This window comes from Protopterus annectens, chromosome 4.part1 (genome assembly GCF_019279795.1).
Source record: "Protopterus annectens isolate FY-2018-M chromosome 4.part1, PAN1.0, whole genome shotgun sequence".
In the NCBI taxonomy this organism is placed as follows: Eukaryota; Metazoa; Chordata; order Ceratodontiformes; family Protopteridae; genus Protopterus; species Protopterus annectens.
In genome coordinates this window covers 510,969,871-510,995,744 of record NC_056734.1, presented here as the reverse complement: position 1 = coordinate 510,995,744, position 25,874 = coordinate 510,969,871, and the positions used below count along the sequence as shown (strand labels likewise).

The 25,874-nt window shown below is 39.8% G+C and overlaps 1 protein-coding gene across 2 annotated transcripts in view; it reads left to right on the top strand.

Annotated features, from left to right (window-relative positions):
• LOC122800943 (ephexin-1-like) overlaps window positions 1-25,874 on the top strand; it is an 822,598-nt gene that overhangs the window by 345,684 nt on the left and 451,040 nt on the right. The window contains exon 1 of one of the 2 annotated variants that reach the window (XM_044070327.1): window positions 21,882-22,055. The exons of the other annotated variant lie outside the window; for it this stretch is intronic. Coding sequence (XP_043926262.1) covers window positions 21,993-22,055 — 63 coding nt within the window. The 5' untranslated portion in view covers window positions 21,882-21,992. Of the gene's footprint in view, window positions 1-21,881; window positions 22,056-25,874 lie in introns of those variants that run through there. 2 annotated transcript variants of the gene reach the window in all.

Below are 25,874 nucleotides of genomic sequence, written 5' to 3'. Positions count from 1 at the left end.
ACACGTTTGCCTGCAAATGTCCCCTTAGTATTCTGCTGGTGCTTCATTGATGAGTTCTCGCAACTGTCCTTCACTGACAGGTGATACATTCAGCGAAGCTCCTGAGGTACCAACACAGATCCTGCCCAGTAGCCCTTTGTATTTTTTGTCCACTTCTCCTGTCCTCTCCCTGTTTTCTGACTACTTCAACTTACTATACATTATGGACAGACAATTTCCCACAGTTTCTCTAGCCAGCCTGGTCGACATGGGCATCCAGAGGCAATATAGCAATTGCCTCATGTACACTGACAACCCACTTCTTCTAGTCCACACAAATTCATTATTTGAGAGCTACATCTATATCAAGAATCTAGGCTATCTTGCTCACCAATATCATCTCCTGTACCTACTAAACCAAGAAAACACAAACCTACATATGCGGAGGTCCTTACCAGAAGCTTACTTAAACATCAAAGACCTCCAAAACGCAAACACAAGCATGCTTTACATAATACATCCTCTGCAGAATATAGTACTCATAATATATCATACACTAGTGTCTCACCAGTCAAGCCCCTAAGGCATAACACAAAAACAAATATCTTAGTCATAGGTGACTTAGTTGCGAGATACATAGATGCCCCTCTCACCAGGTTGGATAAGGAAAATGTCATGGTCACCTATCTATCAGGTACCAGGATCTGCCACATCACACACGCACTAAAGTCTCTCAGCAACAGGCACTGTTATGACTCCGTCATAATCCATGTTGGTGTGAACGACTTGAGAAGTACCTCACTGGACTATATGAAGAGAGGCATGACGGAGCTCTCAGATTATGTTGCTCAGGCAGGTACGGTCCCTAGCCTTAAGCAGCATTTTAACCTTCACCTAGTATGATACCTCAGTACAAACAAAAATTATTGACTTCAACAATTGTCTTAGTTTCTGGTGTCATTCAAAGGGGATCCAGTATCTGTCAGCCTGGAGTGACATAGTCAACAGATCTCGATGCTTTTCCAAAGATGGTCTTTATCTGTTACCCCTGAGATTTTGAAGTTAAGGCTCTTGCCACCCCCTTTAGTGCCTTTTTAGGCAATTTCACAAGAACAAAATTCCTAATGTAAAAATACCCTCTAAAAACAACCTCAAGGTTATGCTGCTAAATGCTAGGATTCTAGACCAAAAACTGCACTCACTGGAAGCAGTCCATACCCTTGGTAGATGCTGACATTTTCTGCAGTAGCTAAGACCTGGTATATGGCTGCAGAGAGCACCCCAGCTATACCATGTTACATTTCCTTCCACACATTCATACCACAAACTGAAGGCATGAGAACTAAACGAGGTGGTATAGTGATATTCATTAAAGATAAATATGCCTCTATATTGGTTAAACAGCATGATTCCCTTGAATTACTTCAGGTGCAACTGAGTTTAGGTAAGACCCCTCTTCAGGTCATTGCCAGCTGTAGGACCCCTCCACGAGTCAGGATATTCACTCAGCCGACTTGAATCTACTTGAGTCAATCAAAATACAACCAAACACCATGGTTTTGGGTGACTTTAATTACCTGTCCATTGACTGGGTAAATTATACGTGTTCTAATTCGCTTGCCCAAAGGTTCCTGGATTTCTTTAATTCCAGTGCCCTGGACCAGCTGGATGACACATCCACAAGGGACTCAAACATCCTGAATTTGGTGCTCACCAAAATGGGGCACCACTGCACCACCCCAAGTCTGTGGCCATCCCTGGTGAGATTTGACCACAAATCAGTCTCGCTAGAAGTACCTATACCACAGGACCCCCCCACCCCACCTTAGCAAGAACTTGACTAAATAAACTTCTGTAAGGCCAATTACAACCTCTTATGTGACAACATAAATAACTTCATAGCCCCTCCCTCCACTGATGGAACAGACACTTATGCTGAATTATATCCCAGTGCTTTATATGAGCACCCGCACAATTGTATTGTCTCTGCCATACCTGATAGAACCAAAGCAAGATCTTCAAGGAAAAACAAACCTGCTTTTGTTGAACAACTGCCATTAATAGGGTATTCAGTAGGAGACAAAATTGCTGTCTAAGAGTAGCAAGGAACTGTCTGAAAACTGGAAACAGTCCCTCCTCAGCTTAAGCAAATAAGACTCCTAGTGAAGTCTTCCAAAGCTAACTATGATTCCAAATTAGCTTCCCTAACTATGGATAACCACAATGTATTCTTTTAGTTACATCCACAACCTCAAAGGTAAGCCCCAGATTAGTGCTGAACTTGTAGATGTGGATATATCAAACCTGCTGGGCTGACAGATTCAGTGAAAACTTCACTCCCCTGTCCCCGCCACATATACCTCAAAGCATCCCTAACACCTGTCCCCCACCTAGTATCGCTGAGGAGCAGATCTTAAACATCCACTCCAAGGCCAAAAACACAGCCTCTATGGGACCAGACAATATCCCGGGCTGTGTTCTACATGGGTTAAAACAGGAATTAGCATCACCATCGGGCATGCTTTTCAATTGCAACCTAGGCACTGACTTCATCTCAGCAGAATGGAAAAACAGCTACCGTCATCCTTTTACACAAAGGGGATGCATCCATGGACCCTGAGAACTATAGCCCCATTAGCCCTACCAGCCTTATTTGCAAGGCCATGGAACGAATCATCGTGGACCTTATTAACAAAGATGTAGGAAATCTCCAAATGCTCTACCCAGCCCAGTTTCACTTTGTCAAGGGGAGATCATACCTGTTAAATTTGGTGAACTTCTACAAGACAGTCACCAAAGCCCTAGACAAAGGCAAATCTGTGCATGCTGCCTACCTAGACCTAGCCAAGGCCTTTGACACAATACCTCACTCAGGCATCATTGATTAACTCACCCAGCTGGGTATCAACCCATATGTTGTCAGGTGGGTTGCAAACTGTCTCACTGATTGAAATTGTACGGTCAAAATAGGGGACTCCACCTTCTGTAGCAGACCCGTAACCAGTGGTGTTCCACAGGATTGTTTCCGAGACCTCTACTCTTCAGAATTTACTTCTCCAAGATACAGGCGAAAATTAATGGACTGTGGCTGACAAACGTCTGCTGATGACTGCAAACTGGGAGCAATATTGAAACCTCTAGTGATGTCAACATCCTGCAAGAAGGTCTTACGCAGATTAATGACTGGTGCCAAAGTCATGGTCTTAAACTTCATGCAAAAAAATGCATTATTATCCCTTTCAGCAAGGGTGATGTTCCTGCAAACTACCACATCAATAACAATAACCTACGCTCACAGTCAGTGGTGAGAGATCTGAGCACAGAGGTTGACAGTAACCTCAACTTCGATTCCAATGTCTCCACAGTGGAAAAAAGGGCATTTTATATTGCTCATCTCAAAGTAAGGGCATTGTCTTTAGAAAAAAAGAGGTAAGAACCCCACTGTACTCTTCCCTCATCAGGCTGGTAATCAAATACAATGCTGCCTTTGGTATGTTCCTTTCCAAACACCTGCAGCAATTGGAGAGACCACAGAGGTTCATTACAAAGAAAATTCAGGGTCTTCAGGATCCGTCTTTCTGTCTTATGCGGACAGACTGAAATCATTGCCACATTACTGTGCGTCATAGAGACTTTTGAGAGGCGACCTGTGCCTTGCATATATAGCAATCTCTGACTCAGCTTTAATGGAAATGCTGCACATTTGCAAGTCAAATGGCGCATGGGTCACTCACTCAAAGGACCTTAACCGGGTATGTGACATCAACAGAACTTGCTGGAGAGACAGATTTATCTCACAGAGGTTGCCCCACCTTTGGAACAAGCTTCCTATGATACCATATAATTCAGGACTATTCAGCATAGTTCAATACAGTATAATATGATACCATATAATGCAGTAACATAGTATAGCTCATTGCAATGCAATATGATACCATATAATTTACGTACTGACAAAAAAACAAAACTAGTGAAAACAAAAAAGAGAGCGGATTTGTAGAACTAAACTCCTTTATTGGTAAGCGCTTTTGTTGGCAAAAGATAAGCCAACTTTGCAAAAGATTAGCCAACTTCTTCAGACCATCAAAAAACATACAAGATACAATCCCATGTGAAAAGGAATGCCTTTTATACACAGTGTTAGTCTAATCAAGCAATCAATTAATTAAGTAAAAAACAATCAACAATAAAAAAACACAAGTAACCATTTGTTTGCTGAACCAGAGATTTGTTTTACATAGGTTTTTCTAAAATCAGTAAACCTTAGACAATAAACTTTCTCAAGCCTAGTTTATCTCAGTATTAAAAATACCAAATCACCCAGCCTTGTGATGGTAACATATTTACTTTAAAATTACTAAATTTTTAAAACCATGTATATTAAAAGATCCTAAATGGATCTATTTATTCAAAAGGCTTGTAATGCTTATCTAGCTAAGGCTTTTATTTTGAGTAAACATTTGATAGATACATATTCATTTAAACCCGGCATAATACAAGCCATGGTACGGATCTGCCATGCCAATTCTATTTCCTCGAGTTTAAGTTGCCATGGACCACCCCTGCTGCTACGGTCTACTTTTTGCAAGACAATAAAACTGAACTTATGGTCTGGGTGTTCTATTATATGCCTTGCTAGGGCATTTGTACTGATCTGCCTATCAATGCTATATTGATACTCATATATCCTTTGCTTGAGCTTTTGTTCTGTTTTTCCAATATAGTAACCTTCGCATTGGTTGCAGACAGCCCCATATACTAACCCTTGGGAATCACATGTATGTCTACCCCAAATTTGATACGTCTTATCTCTGATGTTAACCTTATTAGTCACTTTAATATGTTTACATTGGGCACATCTTCCACATTTAAACATACCAGTTTGGCCTCTTAAAAGCTTTTTTCAGTCTCTCAACCAAGTTTTTCAAATTGAGACCTCTTCTGTATGTTATAGCTGGTGTTGTGCCCAACATTTTGACTAATTCATTGTCCTGTTGTATTAAAGACCAATTTTTACATATAATCTCCCTAATGCTGCTTGCATCTAGGGAATAGGTTGTTAAAAAACTAGTTGCCCCATTCAATACCTTTTCTTTTCCCTGGGAAATGTTAATAACGTTCCCCACTAATGGGGTTGTGTAAACTTGTTTTTCTTGTACCCAAGGTTGAAAATACCCTATTGATCTTTTATTACGTACCTCTTCCATCACTTGATCGATTAAGGGTAAAGGATAAGCTCTTTTTAAGAACATTTCTTTGAGGAGATTACACTCCTCTAAGAAATCATCAAAATTGGATACCATCCTCGCTGCTCTTACTGCCTGTCCCTTAACCACTGCCCTTTTGTGATGGAGGGGATGGCAACTTGTGAAATGTAAAAATGTATTAGAGTATGTGGGTTTTCGATGGATGGTAGAACTAAATTGCCTATTGTTATTGTCTTTACTAAGGTGGATGTCCAAAAAATTAACCTCATTTTGGCCTACTTGGTATGTAAATTCCAAGAATGAAGTAAATGAAGTCATTTCAGTTATAAACCCATTAATCATGTCCACCGGCCCCTTCCACAAGAAGAACATGTCATCCTGGTACCTTGTGTACCAGGCCACATGTTCTTTGTCTGTTGTACAATTAAATAGGAAGGACCTTTCCCAATAGGCCAAGACATTGTTAGCAAAACTGCTCCCACAAGGGAAGCCCATTGCAATGCCACTCTTTTGGAGGAACAATTTGTATGAAAAAAGGATATAATTATTCTCCAGTATTATTTCAAGGAGAACTTCTATCAAATTAATTTGCTGATGTTCCATCCCTCTTATGTGAAGGAACTCTTTAACCCATTCGATTCCTGTTTGGTGTGGAATGGAGGTATAGAGGTCCTTGATGTCGACTGTAAGGAAAATGTGATGTTCATTGAACTCTAGTGCATTAATATTTTCCAAAAAATGCCAAGAATCTTGACATACTTGTATCTCTGACTTAACAAACGGTTTCAACTTGCAGTCAACAAACTTGGCACAAGCATATGTCACAGAACCCCTACCATCCACAATAGGTCTAAAGGGTGGACTATTTAGATCCTTATGTATTTTAGGGGCACCAAACTATGTTGGAACTACTGGGGCTGGCATGGTCAAAAAATGGTATGTATTTACATCAATGCTCCCTTTAAGAAAAAGGTCGCTCAACATGCTATTCATTTTATTATATGCCCCATTTAGCTCATTCTGGCTTGCACTAACATATACATCACTATTTAATAAACTCAACATTCTTGTTTCATAGACCTGTTGGCGCATAAACACCAGCCCACCTCCTTTATCGGGTTTCATAACCCTCACGTTACATACATTAAGCAGTTTGAGAAGATCCCGTTCATTAACAGTGATGTTGCTATTTCTGTTATACTTGGCTACACTACAATTAAGTGCATGCCTAATGTCCATTTCACAAATTTTCTCAAACATAGCCAATGACGCTTGGAGGGGCAGGTTGAACAGACTTGAAACTCTTAAACTGTTAATAAGTCCAGAGTTGTGTCCCAGTTCACAAGTCAGATTGAGTTTACGAACAAACATTTTCAAGTCTATAACAGTTCTGACTACATCAGCTCTGTGGTCCGGAACAAAAGTCAGCCCTTTGGCAAACAAATTGGCCATTTCCTCACCAACTTCCAAAGAGCTAAAATTAAAGATATGGAAGTCTCCTTTTGTATTAGCTAAAACTTTGGGTAGGCACTGGACTACCTCCTCCTCCTCCTGTTTTGGTGCCTTCTTTGTGGGGCTTGTTTCTTGTTGTGCCTTGGTTGTGCTGTTTGTTGCTGGTTGGTATGGGTACTCCGAAAACCCTGCTGAAAATTGTCTCCTATTTGATTGTTCATATTGTTCTGAGCAATAGAGCCCCCCCCCAAACTTGGTTGTCACCTTAGGCCATTCTGCTGTTGATAATTATGAATGCGCTCACTTCGGCGTACTTCTGTTGTTTGGGGAATGATTATATCATCCTCATTTTCCAAGTCAGTGTCTCCACTCGAAGCACTTGGGCCAGGTGGCCGCTCTTGAATCACCATGGCATCAGGTACTAACGGTGGTGGGGGGTAAGCAGTTGCTTTAGCATAAGCATTCACATCCTTGTTAATATTTTTTCTTTTAATCTCAATGCTTTTATTAATACTCGCGTCAGTGCTGGTAAAAATTCTGGAATACTCATATCTGTAACGCTCAAAATCAGAAGCATTCTTTATAGTCTGTTCCAGCAATTCCAAATCCACTTTGAGAGTGGCTATCTGTGTAAGATAATGTTTTATCAATGCATCTAAAAACTGTAGGCCCTGGCGATTGAATAGTGCTATCAGTTCAAGATGAAATGTTGATTTATTTATTAAGCCTCTAGGGTAATGCCACTGGCATAACCCTTTTGGCACAATATTCTTATTAACACATTCTTGCAGATAGGACACTTTGAGTTGATATTTTCTACATTTAAAAGTTTTGCATCAAACTCATTCAAGCGTCTGACTATGGAGTTGCTATTATTAGATATTTCATTAGTAACTCCGGAGATGTCATTATTAGAAAAAAAGTTGTTGTTGTTGAGGTACATACCCATGGAAGGGATGTCACTAGATGGTAATGTAGTCCTTGGTTGTAAAACCAATGGTTGAATGCCTGTAGCCAAGTTAACAGGACCTCCATTGTTGTTAACCATCGCTCCAGATTGTGCAGATCTCACCACTGGTGTCGCCAATAGAAGCTGCGGTTGCCCAGCCGGAATTGACGACATAGATGCGTTACGTCCTGGTGTTCTGGAAGTCCCTGTGTTGTTGGCAGCTTCTACACGCTGCGTGAGCATATTTACTCGGTTCAGCAACTGGTGTACCAAAACTGATAAGTCGTCCATGGTACATGATACCATATAATGCAGTACTATTCAGTATGGCTCAACAGTGTACAATATGATACCATACAATGCAATACCATATAATTAGTACTTCTCAGTATAGCATAATATAGTACAATGTGATACCATACAATGTATTACTACTCAATGTAGCTCAGTACAGTACAATATACCATATAATGCAGCACCTTAATATAGCTCAGAATAGTACAATATGATAACATATAATATAGTATCTTAATATACCTCACTGCAGTACAATACAGTAACATATAATGCAGTATTTTAATATAGCTCATTGCAGCACAATTTGATACCCTATAATGCAGTACTACTCAGTATAGCTCTGTTCACTGCAGTGTGATACCCTGTAATGCAGTTCTACTCAGTATAGCTAAATGCAGTACAATGTGATATCATATAATGCAGTACCACTCAATATAGATCAATACAGTACAATATGATACCATATAATGCAGTACCACTCAGTGTAGCTCAATATAGTATAATCTGATACCATATATTGCTGTACTACTCAGTATAGTTCAATAAAGTACAATATGATACCATATAATGCAGTACTAGTCAAGAAGCTCAGAACAAAACAATATGTTACCAAATATTGCAGTACTACTCAGTATGGCTCAATACAGTACAATGTGATACCCTACAATGCAGTACTACTCAGTATAGCTCAGTGTAGTACAATGTGATACCCTATAATAAAGTACTACTGAGTATACCTAAATGCAGTACAGTGTGATACTATATAATGCAGTACTATGCAGTATAGCTCAATATAGTACAACATGATACCAGGTAATGCAGTATTACTCAATGTAGCTCAGTGTAGTACAATTTTATACCATATAATGCAGTACAATATGATATCATGTAATGCAGTATCTTAATATAGCTCACTGCAGTTCAATATGATACTGTATAATGCAGTATTACTTATTATAGGTCAGTACAGTACAATATGATACCATATAAATAAATGCAATCTGAAGGTCATGCTGCTCAATTCTAGAAGTCTAAATTTCAAGATGCACTCGCTCGAAGAACACCTCAAAATGGATAACATCGACATTTGTGCTGTAATGGGGACCTGATTTAAAGCAGCAGAAAGTACCCCTGCACTACCAAGCTATAACTCATTCTATACCTTTCGGCCCCAAAACATGGACCGTAGCTCCAAAGGCAGTGGTGTCTCCATAATCCTAAAGGATATGCACACCTCTAGACTAGTAGCCCAGCATAACACATCTAAAATACTTCAGGTACAACTAACACTGGGTAAGATGGCGATCCAGATCATAGCCTGCTATATAGGTCCCCAACCATGTCCCTAGACTCTCACTCCACATTCTTAAGCACCCTGGAATCTGATAAGGTCCAACCCAACACTCTCATACTAGGAGACTTCAGCTACCTCTCCATCAACTGGGAGAACTGCTCAAGCACCAGTACATTGGCCTAACGCTTCCTGGAATTGATCAATTCCAATGCCCTGGGCCAGTTCATTCTGACCCCCACTAGAGGAAGCAACATCCTTGACCTGGTTATTACTAACATGGGCAACTGTTGCTGTACACCAGTAGTCAATCCCTCCCTGGTCAGATCTAACCATAAACTAATCACCATGGAAATCCACATCTCACTCACACCCTCTGCAAAGGTAACCACTTTGAAAAACTTCTCCAAAGCTGACTATGGGCTCTTAAAAACAGAGGTGGCTAATTTCACGGCACCCATGCCAATGGAAAATAGCTGCATGACTACCGAATCATACACCAATGCATTGTACGAACATGTACATAAATGCATGGAACTAGCCATACCCAATAGAACCAAGACACTGTTCTCCAAAAAAAGGAAGCCAGTGTGGTGGTCCCCTGCCATTAATAAACTCTACAACAGAAGGAAGAAGCTGTTGCAGAAAAATGTGAAGTCCCAAGAGTGGAAAAACTCCCTTATTAGATTCAACAAAAAGTTGAGATCCTTCATCAAATCCTCTAAAGCCAGCTGTGAAGGCAGAATTGCAGCAGACACTGAAAACAATCACAAAGCTTCTGTAGTTATATCAAGAACCTCCACCGCAATACCCAGATTTGCTCTGAGTTACTGTACAGTGGTACCTTCTATACTGAGCCAACAGATATTGCCAACATACTGGCTGACAGATTCAGTGCCAACTTTACCCCTCCACCCTAAAGAACAAATCACAATACCAGAAGAATGCCAGGCACCCAGCATTACTGCAGCACAGGTTAAAGCTTCATTGTCCAAAACCAAGAATACAGCTTCCATGGGACCTGATAATATCCCTGGCTGTGTTCTACATGAACTACAAAGTGAACTGGCACCACATCTGTGTACCCTGTTCAGTCACAGACTCACCTCAGGCTTTGTTCCTACTAAATGGTCCATAAAGGGGGAGCACCTACAGACCCTGGCAATTATCGCCCCATTAGCCTGACGAGTCTGATATGTAAAGCTATGGAGCGCATCATCGTGGACCTGATTAACAAAGATATAGGAAATCTCCAAACTCTAGACCCTATGCAATTTGGCTTTGTGAAAGGGAGATCATGCCTGCTCAACCTGGTTGACTTCTTTGAGTCAGTTACCAGGGCTGTGGATGAAGGTAAGGCAGTGCATACAGCCTACCTCATTCTGGCCAAGGCCTTTGATACTGTTCCTCACTCAGGAATTATTGATAAACTCACCAAACTAGGCATAGACCCCTACGTCGCTAGATGGGTTGCAAATTGGCTCACAGAACAGACAGTGTGAAAGTAGTAAAATCCAAGTCAGACTGCCGACCAGTCATGAGTGGAGTCCCATAGGGATCAGTCCTGGGTCCTCTCCTGTTCGTCATCTACTTCTCAGAAGTCCAGGCTAACACAAAGGGACTTTGGCTGACCAAGTTCACAGACGACTGCAAACTGGGAGCCATTATTAACTCCCCAAGTGATGCAGACATCCTACAGAAAGGTCTCACTGAGACCAATGACTGATTTCGAAACCATAGCCTTAAGCTTAATGCCAAAAAATGTGTTGTCATCCCCTTTGGTAAAACTCAGTTCTCACTAATTACCACATCGATGGGAGCCCACTGAACACTGAAGGCATTATAAGAGGTCTGGGGATGCAGGTTGACAGCAACCTCTCCTTCGACCAGCACATTACCACTGTGGTCATTAATTCCTTCTATGTGACATATCTCATTACTAAGGGATTTGCATCTGGAAGAATGAAGTCATCATCTCTGTCTACTCTTCCCTCATTAGACCAACCATTGAGTATAATGCCCAATTTGGCATGTACCTTACTAGACACCTGCAAAGCTAGAGAGGCCACAGAAGTAATTCACGAAGAGGATCCTAGTCATTAAACACATGTCCTACATGGACAGACTGAAAAGACTCCAGCAATTCTCTGTCTCATACTGCCTACTTAGAGGCTATTTTTGCTTGACTTACAAAGGCATGCCTGACCCAACTCGGTTAGAAATGCTACATCTAAGAAATCCCAATCCCTCCACACCCCATACTCCAGAGACCTTAACTTCATTACCACAATCAACAGAACATGCTGGAGAGGGACAGGTTTTTCACCCAGAGACTCCCCATGCTCTATAATAGACTTCCCATACATGTCAAGCAGAGCTCTTCGCTGGCCCTCTTCAAGAGAAATCTTGATGAGCAGATGGATAATAGAAAGTTCATCCCGGGGATCACTCCAGTGGCTCTACTTGATAGAGGGACTTGGAACTAACGGGTTGCACGATGCCAGGGCACTTCTACAGGCTAGGCTTGTAAAGGCTCTAGGGCCATTAGCCTAGTACACACCTATGAACCTATGTGATGCAGTATTAGTTACTTTACCACTCAGTATAGTATTATAACACTCTAAAATACCATGTACACCTGAACAGCAGACTGGGATGCTAAAACACTGTAAACCAACAATATTCATGGAGTCTGCAACACTATTTGAATGTGTTGTATATTGAAATGTGCCCCATGGAGATCATTTGCACATATACATATGTTATATTAAGAAGTAGATGTACAACCTACAGCAAAATCAACATAATTAAGCATACATTTTTATATGCTTTCTATACAATTCATTCACCAAAACAAATTATACTAAAGTTAGAAAAACACATTCATTCATAATGCCTTGTTGAAAGGAGTCAAACTACATGTGCTGTGTTATAATCTTAGAAAAGATTGAATGTGTCTGGTTACCTGCTCAGACTGTATGCTGCCTAGGTAATGGCACAGCATTCATGTAGTACTGTTATACAACTGTAAAGTCAAGTGTACCTACTCCATTTTTCTCTCTTCGCTGTTTTACTGCGTGTAGAACATTCCTTTAGTTTGCATATTAATTATCATTGCCTTTACATGTACTGGCATGTAAGATGTTCAGTGCATCTCTCTCAGTCAAGCTGAGACGAACTATAAATAAATTATTCCCAGACAGCAGAGCTGCTTTGGATATTCAAACTATTTCCTCTGTGATCACAATGCATACAGGATTTAATGGGGAAACCATTCCCCTTCATGCTACTCTACCTCTGTTTGCACTGTAGAGTCACACATATTCTGATGTTAAGGGCCGTGATGTAAATGGGAGTGCACTGTTCAGAAGGTTATAGATTACTATGAGGCTAACTACCTTTCTGGGTCATTTTAAGCCTAGCTAATTACCCCATGTGAGAATCAAACTCAGCACCTTGTGTCTGTAAGGTAAACACTTTAACCATTCTGCCAACCCCCCACCTGGTTAGATTCTGTTTCTTCTTTGTATCCATTAGGCACACCATTAACCTCCAGCCAAGATATTTTTAATAAAGACCAGTACTATGATGGATAAGTGCAAATAGCAGGGGCTGTACATTTCCTATAAGTTCAAACAAATGTATCAAAATGCATGTGTGAAATTTGCATCTACATATATTATGCAAATATGTAGATATGTATAATAAAGACTACCCATATTAGTTTCAGTAAGTGCAGTGGGAACTTTTACTTCCACCTGCTCATACAGATGGAGCCCTGATTTAATGTCCCATCTAAAGTACGGCACAGTCAGGAGTGCAGCACCTCCCTTAAACTGTGCTGCACTGTCAGCATTGGAAAATGAATCCACAAACCTGATGTGGGAATGGAACCCACAGCTTTTTGATCTTCCAGCATCAGTGGAGAGTGTGTTATCTGTTAAACCACTGACACAGCTATGTTATGAATGGCACATTTATGACCATCTAGTGAAGCATCTGTCAGGTGCTGAAAATTGTACATTTGAATGGTGTGATGTACATTTTATATAGATTCAGAAAGGCATACACTTAAAACAAATATACCGATGTGACAAATTTTGTCCCTTGACCTGGACAAGAGCAGCTGTCTATTCAACAAGAATGTTATAATGTCACTCCATGATGAGTTACTCTCTGTATTGCTGAATACAGTTCATTAAGGACAAATGGGAAGAATAAAAACAAAATGTCATACTTAAAACTGTGTGTAATGGCCTGGTGCTGACAAACAAGGAAGACCTAGCCAGACTCTGCACTTAATATCAAGTAGCACAAATGTGCTGCCCCCAGCACCTCTGCAACACTAGGAACAGTCACATGCACTACTTCAGTATGGTGATGCTTAAGTAGGAACCTGTGTTTTATACCAACTATGGCAGTACTGAAGCCAGGTGTATGCAGATTAATAAATGACACAAGCGTTTCAATATATGAATGATAAGACACTGAGAAACTTTACAGTTGGGTATGAAGTGCTGGCAATAAACTATAGAAGAGCTGGATGGCACTTGAGCTAAATTGTTGCAAGGTGCAGGCCTCTGATGTGCATTCTCAGCACTGAGCAATGTAGAGGGATAAGACATGTATACCATATAAGACATGATAACCAATCCATGGACTTGAAGCAGAAATCAGGCATCTGAGATTTAAAAAGACACTAGACAAACACAGTCAGAACCCAAGAAATGATGACTGCTCAGTATTTCCTGCTTCAGAAAGTAGATAAAAAACACTGACATGGTTCGAGAAAGAGAAGTGATATCAGACTTCTAATCAATTTGCAGTGCAGGTGACTGATCAATTCTGTACTCCCAAGAAGGATGCTGGATCAGTCCTATGGTCCAAACAGATCAAAGAATCAAGGCCAAACAGCATGTACAAAAGGAAAGGATTTTACTGCCACAGCATTCCCAATGGAAGACCGTTCTGAAGGGGGCTCTCCAAATGATTGTCCCAAGTCTAGCAGTGTGACATAAATGCTGTCCTGTGGAAAGCTCCTAGGGGCTACGTTTATAAGAAGGGGGAATGCATTTCTAAATTCATGTAGGGAATAATGTACTACATATGAATATGAGAGTAGTTCTGTTAGTAAACCTGCACTGCTAAGGAAGAAGGCAGCATAGTCTGACAGAGTAAGTGGGGTTCAAGGGCAAATCAAAGTAGGCTAACCCAAGCTGTGATACATGCAGATGAAACGTTATGTAAAATGTATGTATGTAACTTCAGAGGTAAGTCATTAAGTTATTACCACTGCAGGTGTGCGCGTATGTAGATAGTTTAATAGCTGTCAATGTATCATTGTAGCAAATTCTGCAGAATGAAGGAGTGGTGGTGATTAGTTTATTCTGTTTGTAAGAGGGGGGCTGCTGTTCACCTTAACCTCTTCCCATTCACTGGCGTAAAGGTAGTGGGGGGGTGAGAGGGGCTGCAGCTCCCTTACAAATAAAACTAAAAACAGTTTTGTCTCACTGTAATTCCCTGAAGAGAGATGCATTCAGACTTGCATCCAGCCCTATTAACATAGACTGAACTTAACTTTTATGCTTCATTAGCACCTGAGGGCATCTAGGCTGTCAAAAAGTAGTTTAGGAGCTGCCAAAGGCACACTGCATATTCCTGACCTGCAGCCAATCACACAAGTTCTTAAGTTGTGCCATACCAGTCACCAAATTGCTCCGAATAAAGTAAAGACGTTGTTGCAGTTCATAATGGTTAGAGTGGTGCGAAGTTACACCCCCTCCCCACACACAATTTAGTTTATGCAGTAGATGTTCAGTAGATGTAATAGTTTTAGTAGTAGATTTGCAGGAAGAAAAAGACAGTTTCAATAATATGTGAATGCAGCATGTCTTAATGTGTGAATATTGTCAGCATAAAGTATATTGAATTAACTACTGTTTAATAGTCTGAAAAGATGAAGTTTGAATGAAAGGTCTGCCCATTTTTTTTTAAACTAAGGTTCTATTTTTCTCTTCTTGAATTTTAAATGTTCTAACTTCAAAGGCAAGGCATTAATAGAGAACATTAGACCTCATTAACTGTGTCACTTGCTATTCTGGGCCTTCACTTACATAAGGTCACATGTTTTTTTTGTTTTGTTTTTTCCCCAAGAAGAAGCACTGCGTTGTCCAGCAGCTCCATTCTCTATGTATTTCTATTTTTACTGTCGTATGCTTAGGGTAAATATCAGTAAATCCCTTCACATTTAGTCAGGTGAGAGAATCTTGTTAACAGCTGCAAAGCCCTCATCTTCACTTATCCATGTTGTATTTTGAGATGCAGGAGTGGGAAGAGTCTCTTTACAGTTCGGACCACACTACAGTCTTTGTAAATCGTACCTTTTGGCACCATTTTCTAGCGAAACATTTTTTTTATTGAAAGAAACCTCAAGGTATCTGAGTGAATCCTGTGATGTACATTTTACTGCAGCCCTCAAACATACACCTGTACTGCATATTAAAGAATTATTAGTCCTACTCAGAGATTTTTGTCAGAGTTACCACCCTGTGGGCCACATTATGCTGGTCTCATACCTGCTGTTCTCATTTCTGACATCCTTGGTATATGAAAACAATCTGGATTCTTGTCTAATTTGTTACATTGTTTCATCACCTTCACTTGCATGCATGCATGCATGCAGGCAAGAATCAGTAAGATGTCGATGACTGTAGTTATTTGTTTACTTAGTTTTAAATATAAAGCTGCTGAAAGCATTTTAAAGTATTGCAAAGCAAAGAGAATACATTTTATTGCAGTGAGAAAATATTGCAAAACAAGTAATTGAAGTTGTTGTTCTTCTTTTGGCATTTCCCAGTTAGGGGTCACCACAGCGGAACTCCGGTCCTGTAATGATTGGCAGTAGATTTTTACGGTGCCGAGGTAATTGAAGTCTCTTTCAGAAATTAACAGAGCACATCACTGAATGTGAATGTTCTAAGAAAATGAAATTATGAAGTATGAAAAATGCACCACCTGCCTGAATTCTTCACTTTCTGTGAGGCTAAAACAGAAAGCCCCAGGAATGCAGAATTTCTAAGCAGCAGGCTGGGCGTGATGGGGAGAAATGTTACAATAATAAATATATTTCCCGAAGGTGGAGTGAGAATCGGTACTTGGTGAGAATTCTAAATCTACTTCTGTCAGTGTAAGACGGAAACCTTAGATAAGGTAAGACTTAAGGCAACAAGAGGCTAGACACACTGGTAAGATCAGACCATAGACTAATCTCACTGGATATTCACATCCCGATCCCACCCCCTGCCCAGAAAACCACAGTGAAAAACTTCTCTAAAGCAAATTTCACACTCCTCAAAACTGAGGTGGAATCCTTCAAAGCCCCCGGGCCTGTGGAAAATACGGCCCAGACCTCAGAATCCTTTATAAACACATTCTATGAACACCTTCAGGAATGCATGGATCATGCGATCCCAAATAAAACCAAGACCCAATCCTCCAAAGGCAGACGTCCTGTCTGGTGGACCCCAGCCATAAACAAACTATACAATAGAAGGAGGAAGCTACTAAATGATAGAGCAAAATCCCAAAAAGGGAAGGCATCACTGATCAGTATTAGCAAAAAACTACGGGCACAGATAAAATTGTCTAAGGCCAGCTTCAAGAGAAAAATTGCACAGGACACTAAGGATAATCACAAGGCTTTCTTTAGTTATGTTAGGAACCTGGGTGGTAATTCCCAGATATGCTCAGAATTAGTCAAAATGACAAAAAATACACCGAACCCACAGACATTGCCAACATCCTAGCTGACAGGTTCAGCGCAAACTTCCCCCCCCACCAAAAGGGCAAATATCTATCCCAGCAGAGTGCTGCCCCCCTGACATCTCAGATGCTCAGGTAAGAGCCACCTCTCCAAAGCAAAAACACAGCATCAATGGGACCAGACGGTGTCCTGGGCTGCGTCCTACATGAACTCCAAGAAGAGCTAAACCCAAACATAAAACTACTGTTCAATCTCAGCCTTACTACAGGATATGTGCCCAAAGAGTGGCGTACAGCAACAGTGGTCCCTCTCCATAAAGGTGGTGCCTCAACGGATCCTGGAAACTATCGCCTATAAGCCTGACTAGCTTGGTCTGCAAAGCTATGGAAAGGATCATCATGGACCTCATAAATAAAGATATTGAGGACCTACAAACACTGGATCCTACCCAGTTCGGCTTTGTTAAGGGCAGATCCTGCCTCTTAAACCTAGTTGATTTCTTTGAAACAGCCACCAAGGCCATTGACGAGGGAAAGGTGGTCCACACAGCCTACCTGGACCTCGCAAAAGCCTTCGATACAATACCCCACTTGGGCATTATAGATAAGCTCACCAGCTTAAATATAAACCCCTATGTCACTAGATGGATTGCAAATTGTCTCAAGGACAGAACCCACATGGTTAGAATTGCTGGAGCCATGTCAGACTCCAAACCAGTTACAAGTGGTGTCCCACAAGGCTCAGTCCTGGGACCTCTCTTGTTCTGTATATATTTCTCGGAGGTACAGGCCAACACAGAAGGACTGTGGCTGACCAAGTTCGCAGATGACTGCAAACTGGGCGCCATAATCGACTCTCCAGCCGACACAAGCATCCTCCAAAAGGGCCTCATAGAAACAGACAACTGGTGCCAGAGCCATGGCCTCAAGCTAAATGCCAAAAAGTGTATAGTCATCCCCTTTGGCAAAAACAAAGTGCCCACAAATTACCACATAGGTGGTAATCCATTAAGTACAGAAGAAGTAATTAGGGACCTGGGGACCCAAGTTGATAGCAATCTCTTATTTGACAACCATGTGGCCAAAGTGTTTAGAAAAACCTTTTATATAGCCCACCTAATCATGAAGGGATTCACATCTAGATCAGGGGACATCATCATGCCTCTTTACTCATCCCTCATCAGGCCCATAATTGAGTACAATGCCCCTTTTGGGATGTACCTTACCAGGCACCTGCAGCAACTGGAAAGACCCCAAAAGTACCTCACCAAGAGGATCAAAGGGCTCAAACAGATGCTATATGCTGCCCGGTTAAAGAAACTCCAGCTCTACTCAGTGGCATACCGCCTGTTCAGAGGTGATCTGTGCCTGACGTATAAAGCCATGTCCAACCCAGAATTAATGGACATGCTGCACCTCAGAAAATCCAAATCCCATCGAGCTACTCGCTCGAGAGACTTGAACCTCAGCACTGAAATAAATAGGACATGCTGGAGGGACAGATTCATAACCCAGAGGCTCCCTTCACTCTGGAATAAAATCCCAGTCCAGGTTAGGCAGAGTCCCTCATTGACTCTCTTCAAGAGGAATCTTGATGAGTGGATGGGAGATCATAGGTTTACCCCGGGTATCACTTCTGTGTCACTGTTAGACAGAGGCACAGTATACTAACCTCGAAAAAGGGCATAGCAAAATAAATTTAAAATGGGTGGCGAAAGCCAAACACATTCTGGCTAGGCTTATAAATGCCCTAGGGCAGATAGCCTAGTATGAACCTATGAACCTATGACACGAGGAAAAAAAAAAGTAAAACTGAAGCCAAAGCTTTTAAAAAGGGAGAACAAACTATACAAAAAATTGAGAAGGTAGTATTCAGTCATTCTGAGACAGAGGGTGAGTCGCATGAAGGGGGAGAGTAATATTAAGAGACAAGATGGACTTTATCCTATCCCTAATGATATTCCTGTAGGAACTCGAGGCTAAAGGAGGAGGGTTCTATGTATTAGGCTCATAAGGAAAGTAAACTAAAAACATTTAATAAGACAGTGGTAGCAACTAATGCTAAAGAATGCTGGTTTGAGGCGGAGAAGTTAAACACTGAGATTCCAGTAACTGCACTGGTAGGGGAGGAAACAGTGCTACCTTCCTTATGACAGGCTGACGATCAGGAAATTACAGAGTTAGCCAACCTGCAGGTTAGCCAATAACATTTTTAAAAGGCACAGTGGAACATAACACTTTGCACAGAGCAAGAGAAAATATAAATGAAGAAACTGAACAAGACAATCTTGTTTTTTATTCACACTTGAATTACAAAATGATTTATTATACGCAATAAGTAAGGATACAGAGTAAGCAGTGTGCCAATTGTTGTCCAAGCCAAAAGGCTAAAAAGTATATCTAATGATATTTATAAAAATAAGTCTAGTGATGTTGTTAGCACATAACCATGTGCTGGGGGAAACCTAGGAAGGGGCAAGACTATAGCAGAGATTCTAGCAATGTTTTACTGGACACAAATAATAAAAAAAAAAAAATGGAGCAACTCTGTGCTGGGTTACCTGAATGCCAGAAGAGAAACCCTCACATAAGCTTTTAAAAACCTTTGATTCCACTGCCAATCAGAGGTACCATTTGAACATATTTCACTGGACATTATTTGACCATTATTAAAATCTCGCAATGGATTTCAAAGTAGTTTATTTATCTTGGACTGTGCAAGGAAGTGCCCTGAAGCCATCACACTATATGACGATAATTATGTCTATGTATACAGGAGGGAAATAGTCTTGCTTTCTTCATTATCCCTACCATGAAAAATACTTGTTGATTAGGGCTCCTCGTCAAATAGGATAATAGGCAGGGTAACCAGCTCCCCCCTTCCACTCCAGCCATTCCAGTATTCCAATACTTCTCTCTCTCTCTCCAATTACCACAAACACTGTTCAAAAATTGTCAGCGTGCATGCTGTTTTCTTCTTTACTTTTGAAATAATTACACACACACACAAACACACACACATTTATATATATATATATATATATATATATATATATACATATATATATATATATATATATATATATATAAATGTAAAACTTTTTAATTTATTAATCCTTTTTGACTAGGTTAGTCCCACTAGCCTAGTACCTCTTTTTCAGGGGAGACACAAAGTGGTATTCATATTACCAGGGGAAATTTGGCTAGGGCATGCTACACTTTTCAATGAGTACTATGAGATTTTTTTTCCTTCCACCTGAGCTACAACCAACTCAGGCAAATGGGGCCTTGGTTGAACATCTCATCCGAAGGATGACACACTCAAGAGTGCAGCTCCCACATATTATGCTGCACTGCAGTGTCCGCATTCCATCTGTTTGGTGTAGGAGTAGAACTTACAGCCTCCTGCACGAAGGGTGAGCATGCTACCTGTTGCACCACTGACACTGCTTTCAAATTTTATAGAACAGACACTTTTTGACATTTACTACACAAAGCATAACAGATGTACATTTAAAACGGACTAGGCATGATCAGCAGTAACTTCCCTTCAAGCTCACATTCATTGAAGATGCACTGAAACTCACATTCACTGAAAATGCATTGAAACTCAGATTCACTGAAAATGCACATGGCCAGTGGCGGAGTAATTGTACTTTTGTCCCCAGGCTCTTTTCAAACCATGGGCCCCCTCTATACATAACTGCATATGAATTTTAATTCACTCCCCTGTTTATACTAAAACTATTTCTTGTTTAATACAGCAACATTTGTTGAGTGCGTTTTAAATTTGTAGTTTTCAACATTTTTCCAGTAAGCAGTGAAACAAAATATATGAACCAGCAATAACAACAATGCAAAATGTGTGTTTATTTATATTACTGAATGTCTTTTAAAGTATTTATAATATTTTTGAGTTTTTCTCCCTGGGCCTTCCCTGAAAAATAATTTTTTTTTTATTCAACCTAGTTGGACAAACCAGGTAAACAAAAGCAAAATAAAATAAATTAAGTAATTTCAGATAGCATCACGTAGCACTAATATTAGAATTATACTGATAACTTAGCTGTGCATAAAAAGAAAATGGAGTGAATGAGGTGTAAATTATGGTGTCCCGCTGAAATTCTCAGGACTACAATTGCAGCAGTCAGAACAAAGACTGAAAGTAGAAGCATGGAACAAATCAGAGGTTACACTACCTCAGAGTTTTCCTCTTACACTAAGGTACAGTAGTTGGGAGCTAAGAACGTGTTGGTGTTAAGGGCATGGGAAGTGCAGTTGTCCAATCAGGAGTGTTGTTACAGAGAGCTCCAAGAGTCACTGTATTTCCTTAACACACTCATACTGACACAGTTCTGTCATGGCTGCGATCTGTGTGTCAGTGTGTGGGTTCACTAATAAGGCTTGTATGTGAAACTCACTATAAAAAGGATGTTTTCCCTCTCGTTGGAGCACAGTCAGCACGGTTCATGTATTGCATTAATTTTATTATCTTCTAATTGACTCTGATAAAATATTAAGAAAAGTGGTAGTACAGTAGGGTAATTAACGGTCTGATTTTAGTCAAGTTGCTTGAGTTTTGTTTGCTGGGTTTAAAAATTCTTTATACCAAACCCTAAGAGTATGTAAAGTCATACAGCATCATCTGTTAGTAGAAGGCACACTTTGCAGACTGTGATATGCTAAGTGCGGTTTCTGTGGGCAGTTAAGGAATAAAAATAAATATAAACATAAAGGCATGACTAAAAATATCTTCTGTAAGTGTGGGTGTGAAAATGGGTTGTGATAACATAGCACTGTGTTTTTCTTTATGAATGTCCTTCTTGTAAGATATTGGCAAACAAATGGCCTGAGGCCAGCTGGACAGGATGACACATGAAAGCAGCTTGTTCATTGTTTGCACATTAGAATTGCTGGAATGTAAGCTCGCTGCGTACAGCAGTTGCTTTTTATATCAAGCAAGGTGAAAAGCAATTTTTTCAGTGTAAATTTCTGTGTGACTGAGAATGGATTACCTGAAGCTGGATGAAATATATCACCAAATTTAAGATAGTAAATGCCTTTTGGAAGAACCATCAGACATATGGAAAGAGGTGGTCTGCATTACAGCGGTGAACGGGTAATTTGGCTTTACTCTTGTTTTGCTTGTTACTTCACAGGAATTACCTTAATTTAAGGAGAACTTTTTTCCTCTTTCTCATTTTATCCTGTGGATGATTCACACAGTTGTTGACTATGAATGCATACTTGTGTTTTGGATTATTCTCGTGTGTCTATTGTCAAATGTCTGATCCATGTGGAACTTTTCTCTCATGGCCTCTTCTCTAAATGGGCTTTGCTTAATCAAACACAAATACTGTATGCAAGTTGTTCAGCTATTCAGCATTTGAGGAAAGATATCAGAAAAGTAAAATGGAGTGATAGGTCTTTCTTGTTGTGGGACTGACTCTTTTTTTCTGTTTTATATCCCAGGATGTTACAGTTTGAACTCTTTCTGAGTATTAGTTATGTAAATGTGTGGTGTTTTTTGTTCTCTGAATTTCCATAGTCTTGTAAATAATAACATGATTCATTTACTGTATAATACATCTGACTGGAATGAACTTAGGTTGACATTTTATTTGAAGGTCATGCCAAATAAACATCCCCATTCTTCAGATTTTAATCCACTGCCAGTTTTGCAGTTTGTCAGAACTTAGTGAAGGACATAAATTCATAGCCCTAGGGATAAGAAGATGAATCTCACAAGTTTAGTTAAACCAATACTGAAGTGGGAGAAATGCCTACTGAAACTGTTGAGTATAACTTATACATGCCTGACTTTGCAACTAGTAGGTTTTGTAGTATTAGTTAATGCTTATAATGCTTTTGTTTTTCTTTAGAAAAAGGATCCTAGAATTAGAAGTTCAGGACAACTGTCTGTTTTTGTTTGACTTAGTGTTTATATTAGATTCCTGAATTTAGTCTTGAATTATTCTTCTCAATATACAAGGGAAACGTTGAATACTCACAGGCTAATTAAATTATAATTTAGTTGTGCATAGGTTCATAGGTAAGTAATAGGTTAGCTACTGTTTTGGGCCAGTTTAAGCCTAGCCAGTTTCCTTTTAAATGTGAGAATCAAATCTTATAACTGTGCGTAAACACTTAAACCCCCAATGCCAATATTTTAGTAGTCTCATCTCACACATTTGCTGAATGCCTACATTTAAAGTCAATAACTCATTAGTGGAGTCTGAAGTAAAGCTTGCTGTGTGTGGCATTTCAGAGGGGTACCTTTTGTCATTAGTGGAGTCTGAAGTAAAGCTTACTTTGTGTGGCATTTCAGAGGGCTAACTTTTGGGTGTTATTGTGTAGCTGCATTGTGACTCTGATATTCTAACCTGTCTGTAGACATCAGCTATGCATTGTTTTGTATAGGGCTTTTAGTGCATAAGGCATGACATATCAGTTAAAGTACATTACACCTTCTACTTTTGCAAGCTCTTGAACATGTTAGTATTTGTATAAAATTCAGTGGTGCAGCAGTTAGCATTGTCACCTCACAGCAATATGTTCTCTGGTTCGATTCTCGACTGGGGTGCCTTCTGTGCAGAGTTTACATGTCCTCCCTGCATTCACATGGGCTTCCTCTGGGTGCTTCGGTTTCCTCCCACATTCCAAAGACGTGTGTGTGGAGTGTTTCTCCCTGGGCCTCTGCTGAAAATGGGCTCTGTCCCAGTCAGACTATCCTGGTAAACAAATGTTAAATAAAATCTTTTGCTTCCTCTCCATTCATTCTGATTAATTTGAATAATTTTCCCTGGATATGTATGGCAGCGTTTAATTGCTAAAGTATTTCTCAGTTTTTGCTCCCCATAAGTAAGCAGTAAGACATGATGAGTTATGGCTTATAGACTGATAAAATCACAACCCTGGTTAATTTTAAAGCAAGGGATGAAATGTTATCAGATCATAAATCCAACCATGAACTGTCTTACTTCCACTTATTAAACATATTTTGTATTTTACCGTGGTTTTTGTTTGCATGTTTGTGCTTTGTATTATACTAAATTTTAGTATGTTTGTGCCTTTTCCGTGTGCAAGCAACATAAAAGGTGCTCCTTCTAAGTTTTATTTACTCCCAATTACTGAGTTATAAGATTAAGAGCTATGCAAGCATTAAAGAATTTGTATTAATGCACTTTTTTTTTTTGAAAACTAAACTCTCCCAACTATAATTATTTGGCATTTGATGTTTTTAATCTATACTGTTTGTCCATAAAAATCACCAGTTTTATGACAGACAAAGTAAAAGTCTGAGGCAAAATCAAGGATGTCCCTGAGACTGCATATTCAATTTATATGTCACAAATTTAGCTACTGGTAACCCCCACAGTTCTCTTTAACACATGTATAATAGTTTATTATGGAAAGTATTATCAATTGCTTTTTCTGTTTGTGAAAGTTGGACAGTGCATGTCAAATCCTCAGTTTGTTTACCATAGTATTGGGAGGGGGGGGGTTTCACTTAATTGTTATTGCTGCCAGTAACCCACATAAATAATCGTAATAAGTAGGAATGCATACTATTACAAGATTTGTGTGTGGTGGGTGAGTGATATGCTTTTCTTCCTGGGACTGACTAAATGCTGGCCAAGTAGTGTACCCCATCCAGCAAGGCTGTGTACCTGATGAAACTACATATGGCAAAGCAGGTGTAGAGCATGTCAGTAAAGGTGATAACTGTACATGTAGGTAGACTGGTATCTGCATACTTCTATGCCAGTAAATATAATAAATGTAGTATGGTTAAAAAAAAGAAAAAAAAACAATTGCAGCATGGTGTGTGATTGAAAACCACGTTTGATACACCACAATAAATGTATATTCTTTAAAAAGGCATATTCTGTGGGCTGTCTTTAGAAGTCTTGTTATGTCAGAATTTATTTAAAGTAGGAGAATTTAGGAAAACAAATACAAAGTTACAGCAAGTAAAATAACCTTTATATTTATACTTGGGATTGGGGTCTCTGTGTTGTGTACCTAGATTTGTTTGATTAGTTTGTAAGCAGTAAACTAGTGCAAAGGTAACACCTTTGTCTCATAGTTCTTTGTCTTTCAATTTGGTTCTAAAATGGGGTGCCTTTTGAAGCCCTATGAGTTTCCTTCTGCTGTCTTGGTTTACCCCCTGCATCTCAAAAATATACAGTAAGTGAACTGGTGATTTGCCAAGTTGTGCCAAGGGACTGTATGTATGCTGTGATAGAGTGTAGTCATGTCAAGGATTAGTATCCCTGCCCTGGTCCTTTGAGTGCTGGGATAGGCCCTAGCGCCCTATAACTCTGCAATGGATAAGGCTGGTGTCAGGCAATGAACACATGATGGAGTGATTAGTCTCTCTTTCAGTTTGATAGCTGTGTTTTGATTAAGATTTGGGGTCTGAACGTAGTTCCGATTCTAGGTTTGTGAAGTTGTAAAGACATGATTAGAGGAAGGTACAGAACAATCAGAATATAGCATTTTAGATCATTTTTATAGAGAAAGCCAATTAGTTAAATAATTGGTGTCTAAGATTAGGAAGTAGCCTGTAACCTATCGACATTGTGTTAAGAGATTGTATATAATATGTTTTATTAGAAACATAAAAACTATGGCACATTAATAGTTGAGACAGCAATAAGTAGGTATCTTTCCCCATGTTTGACAGTCTGCACTACATATATTATGCAGAGAAGTTATGATTCTTCAAGTGACAGCAGCCACCTGCTACTGTAACAGCAGATTTGTTTTCTGTCTTATTTTGTGTGTATTTAACGGATGTTTAAAAATTAACATATTTGTGCTGTTTTGTTTTTCTTTATGTTTCATCACCTTCATATCTGAAACATTTTGTTTAACTTGAATACCCCAAAGGAATGCCAGGGTAGGGTCACTGGAAAGATGTTTATGGTAACAA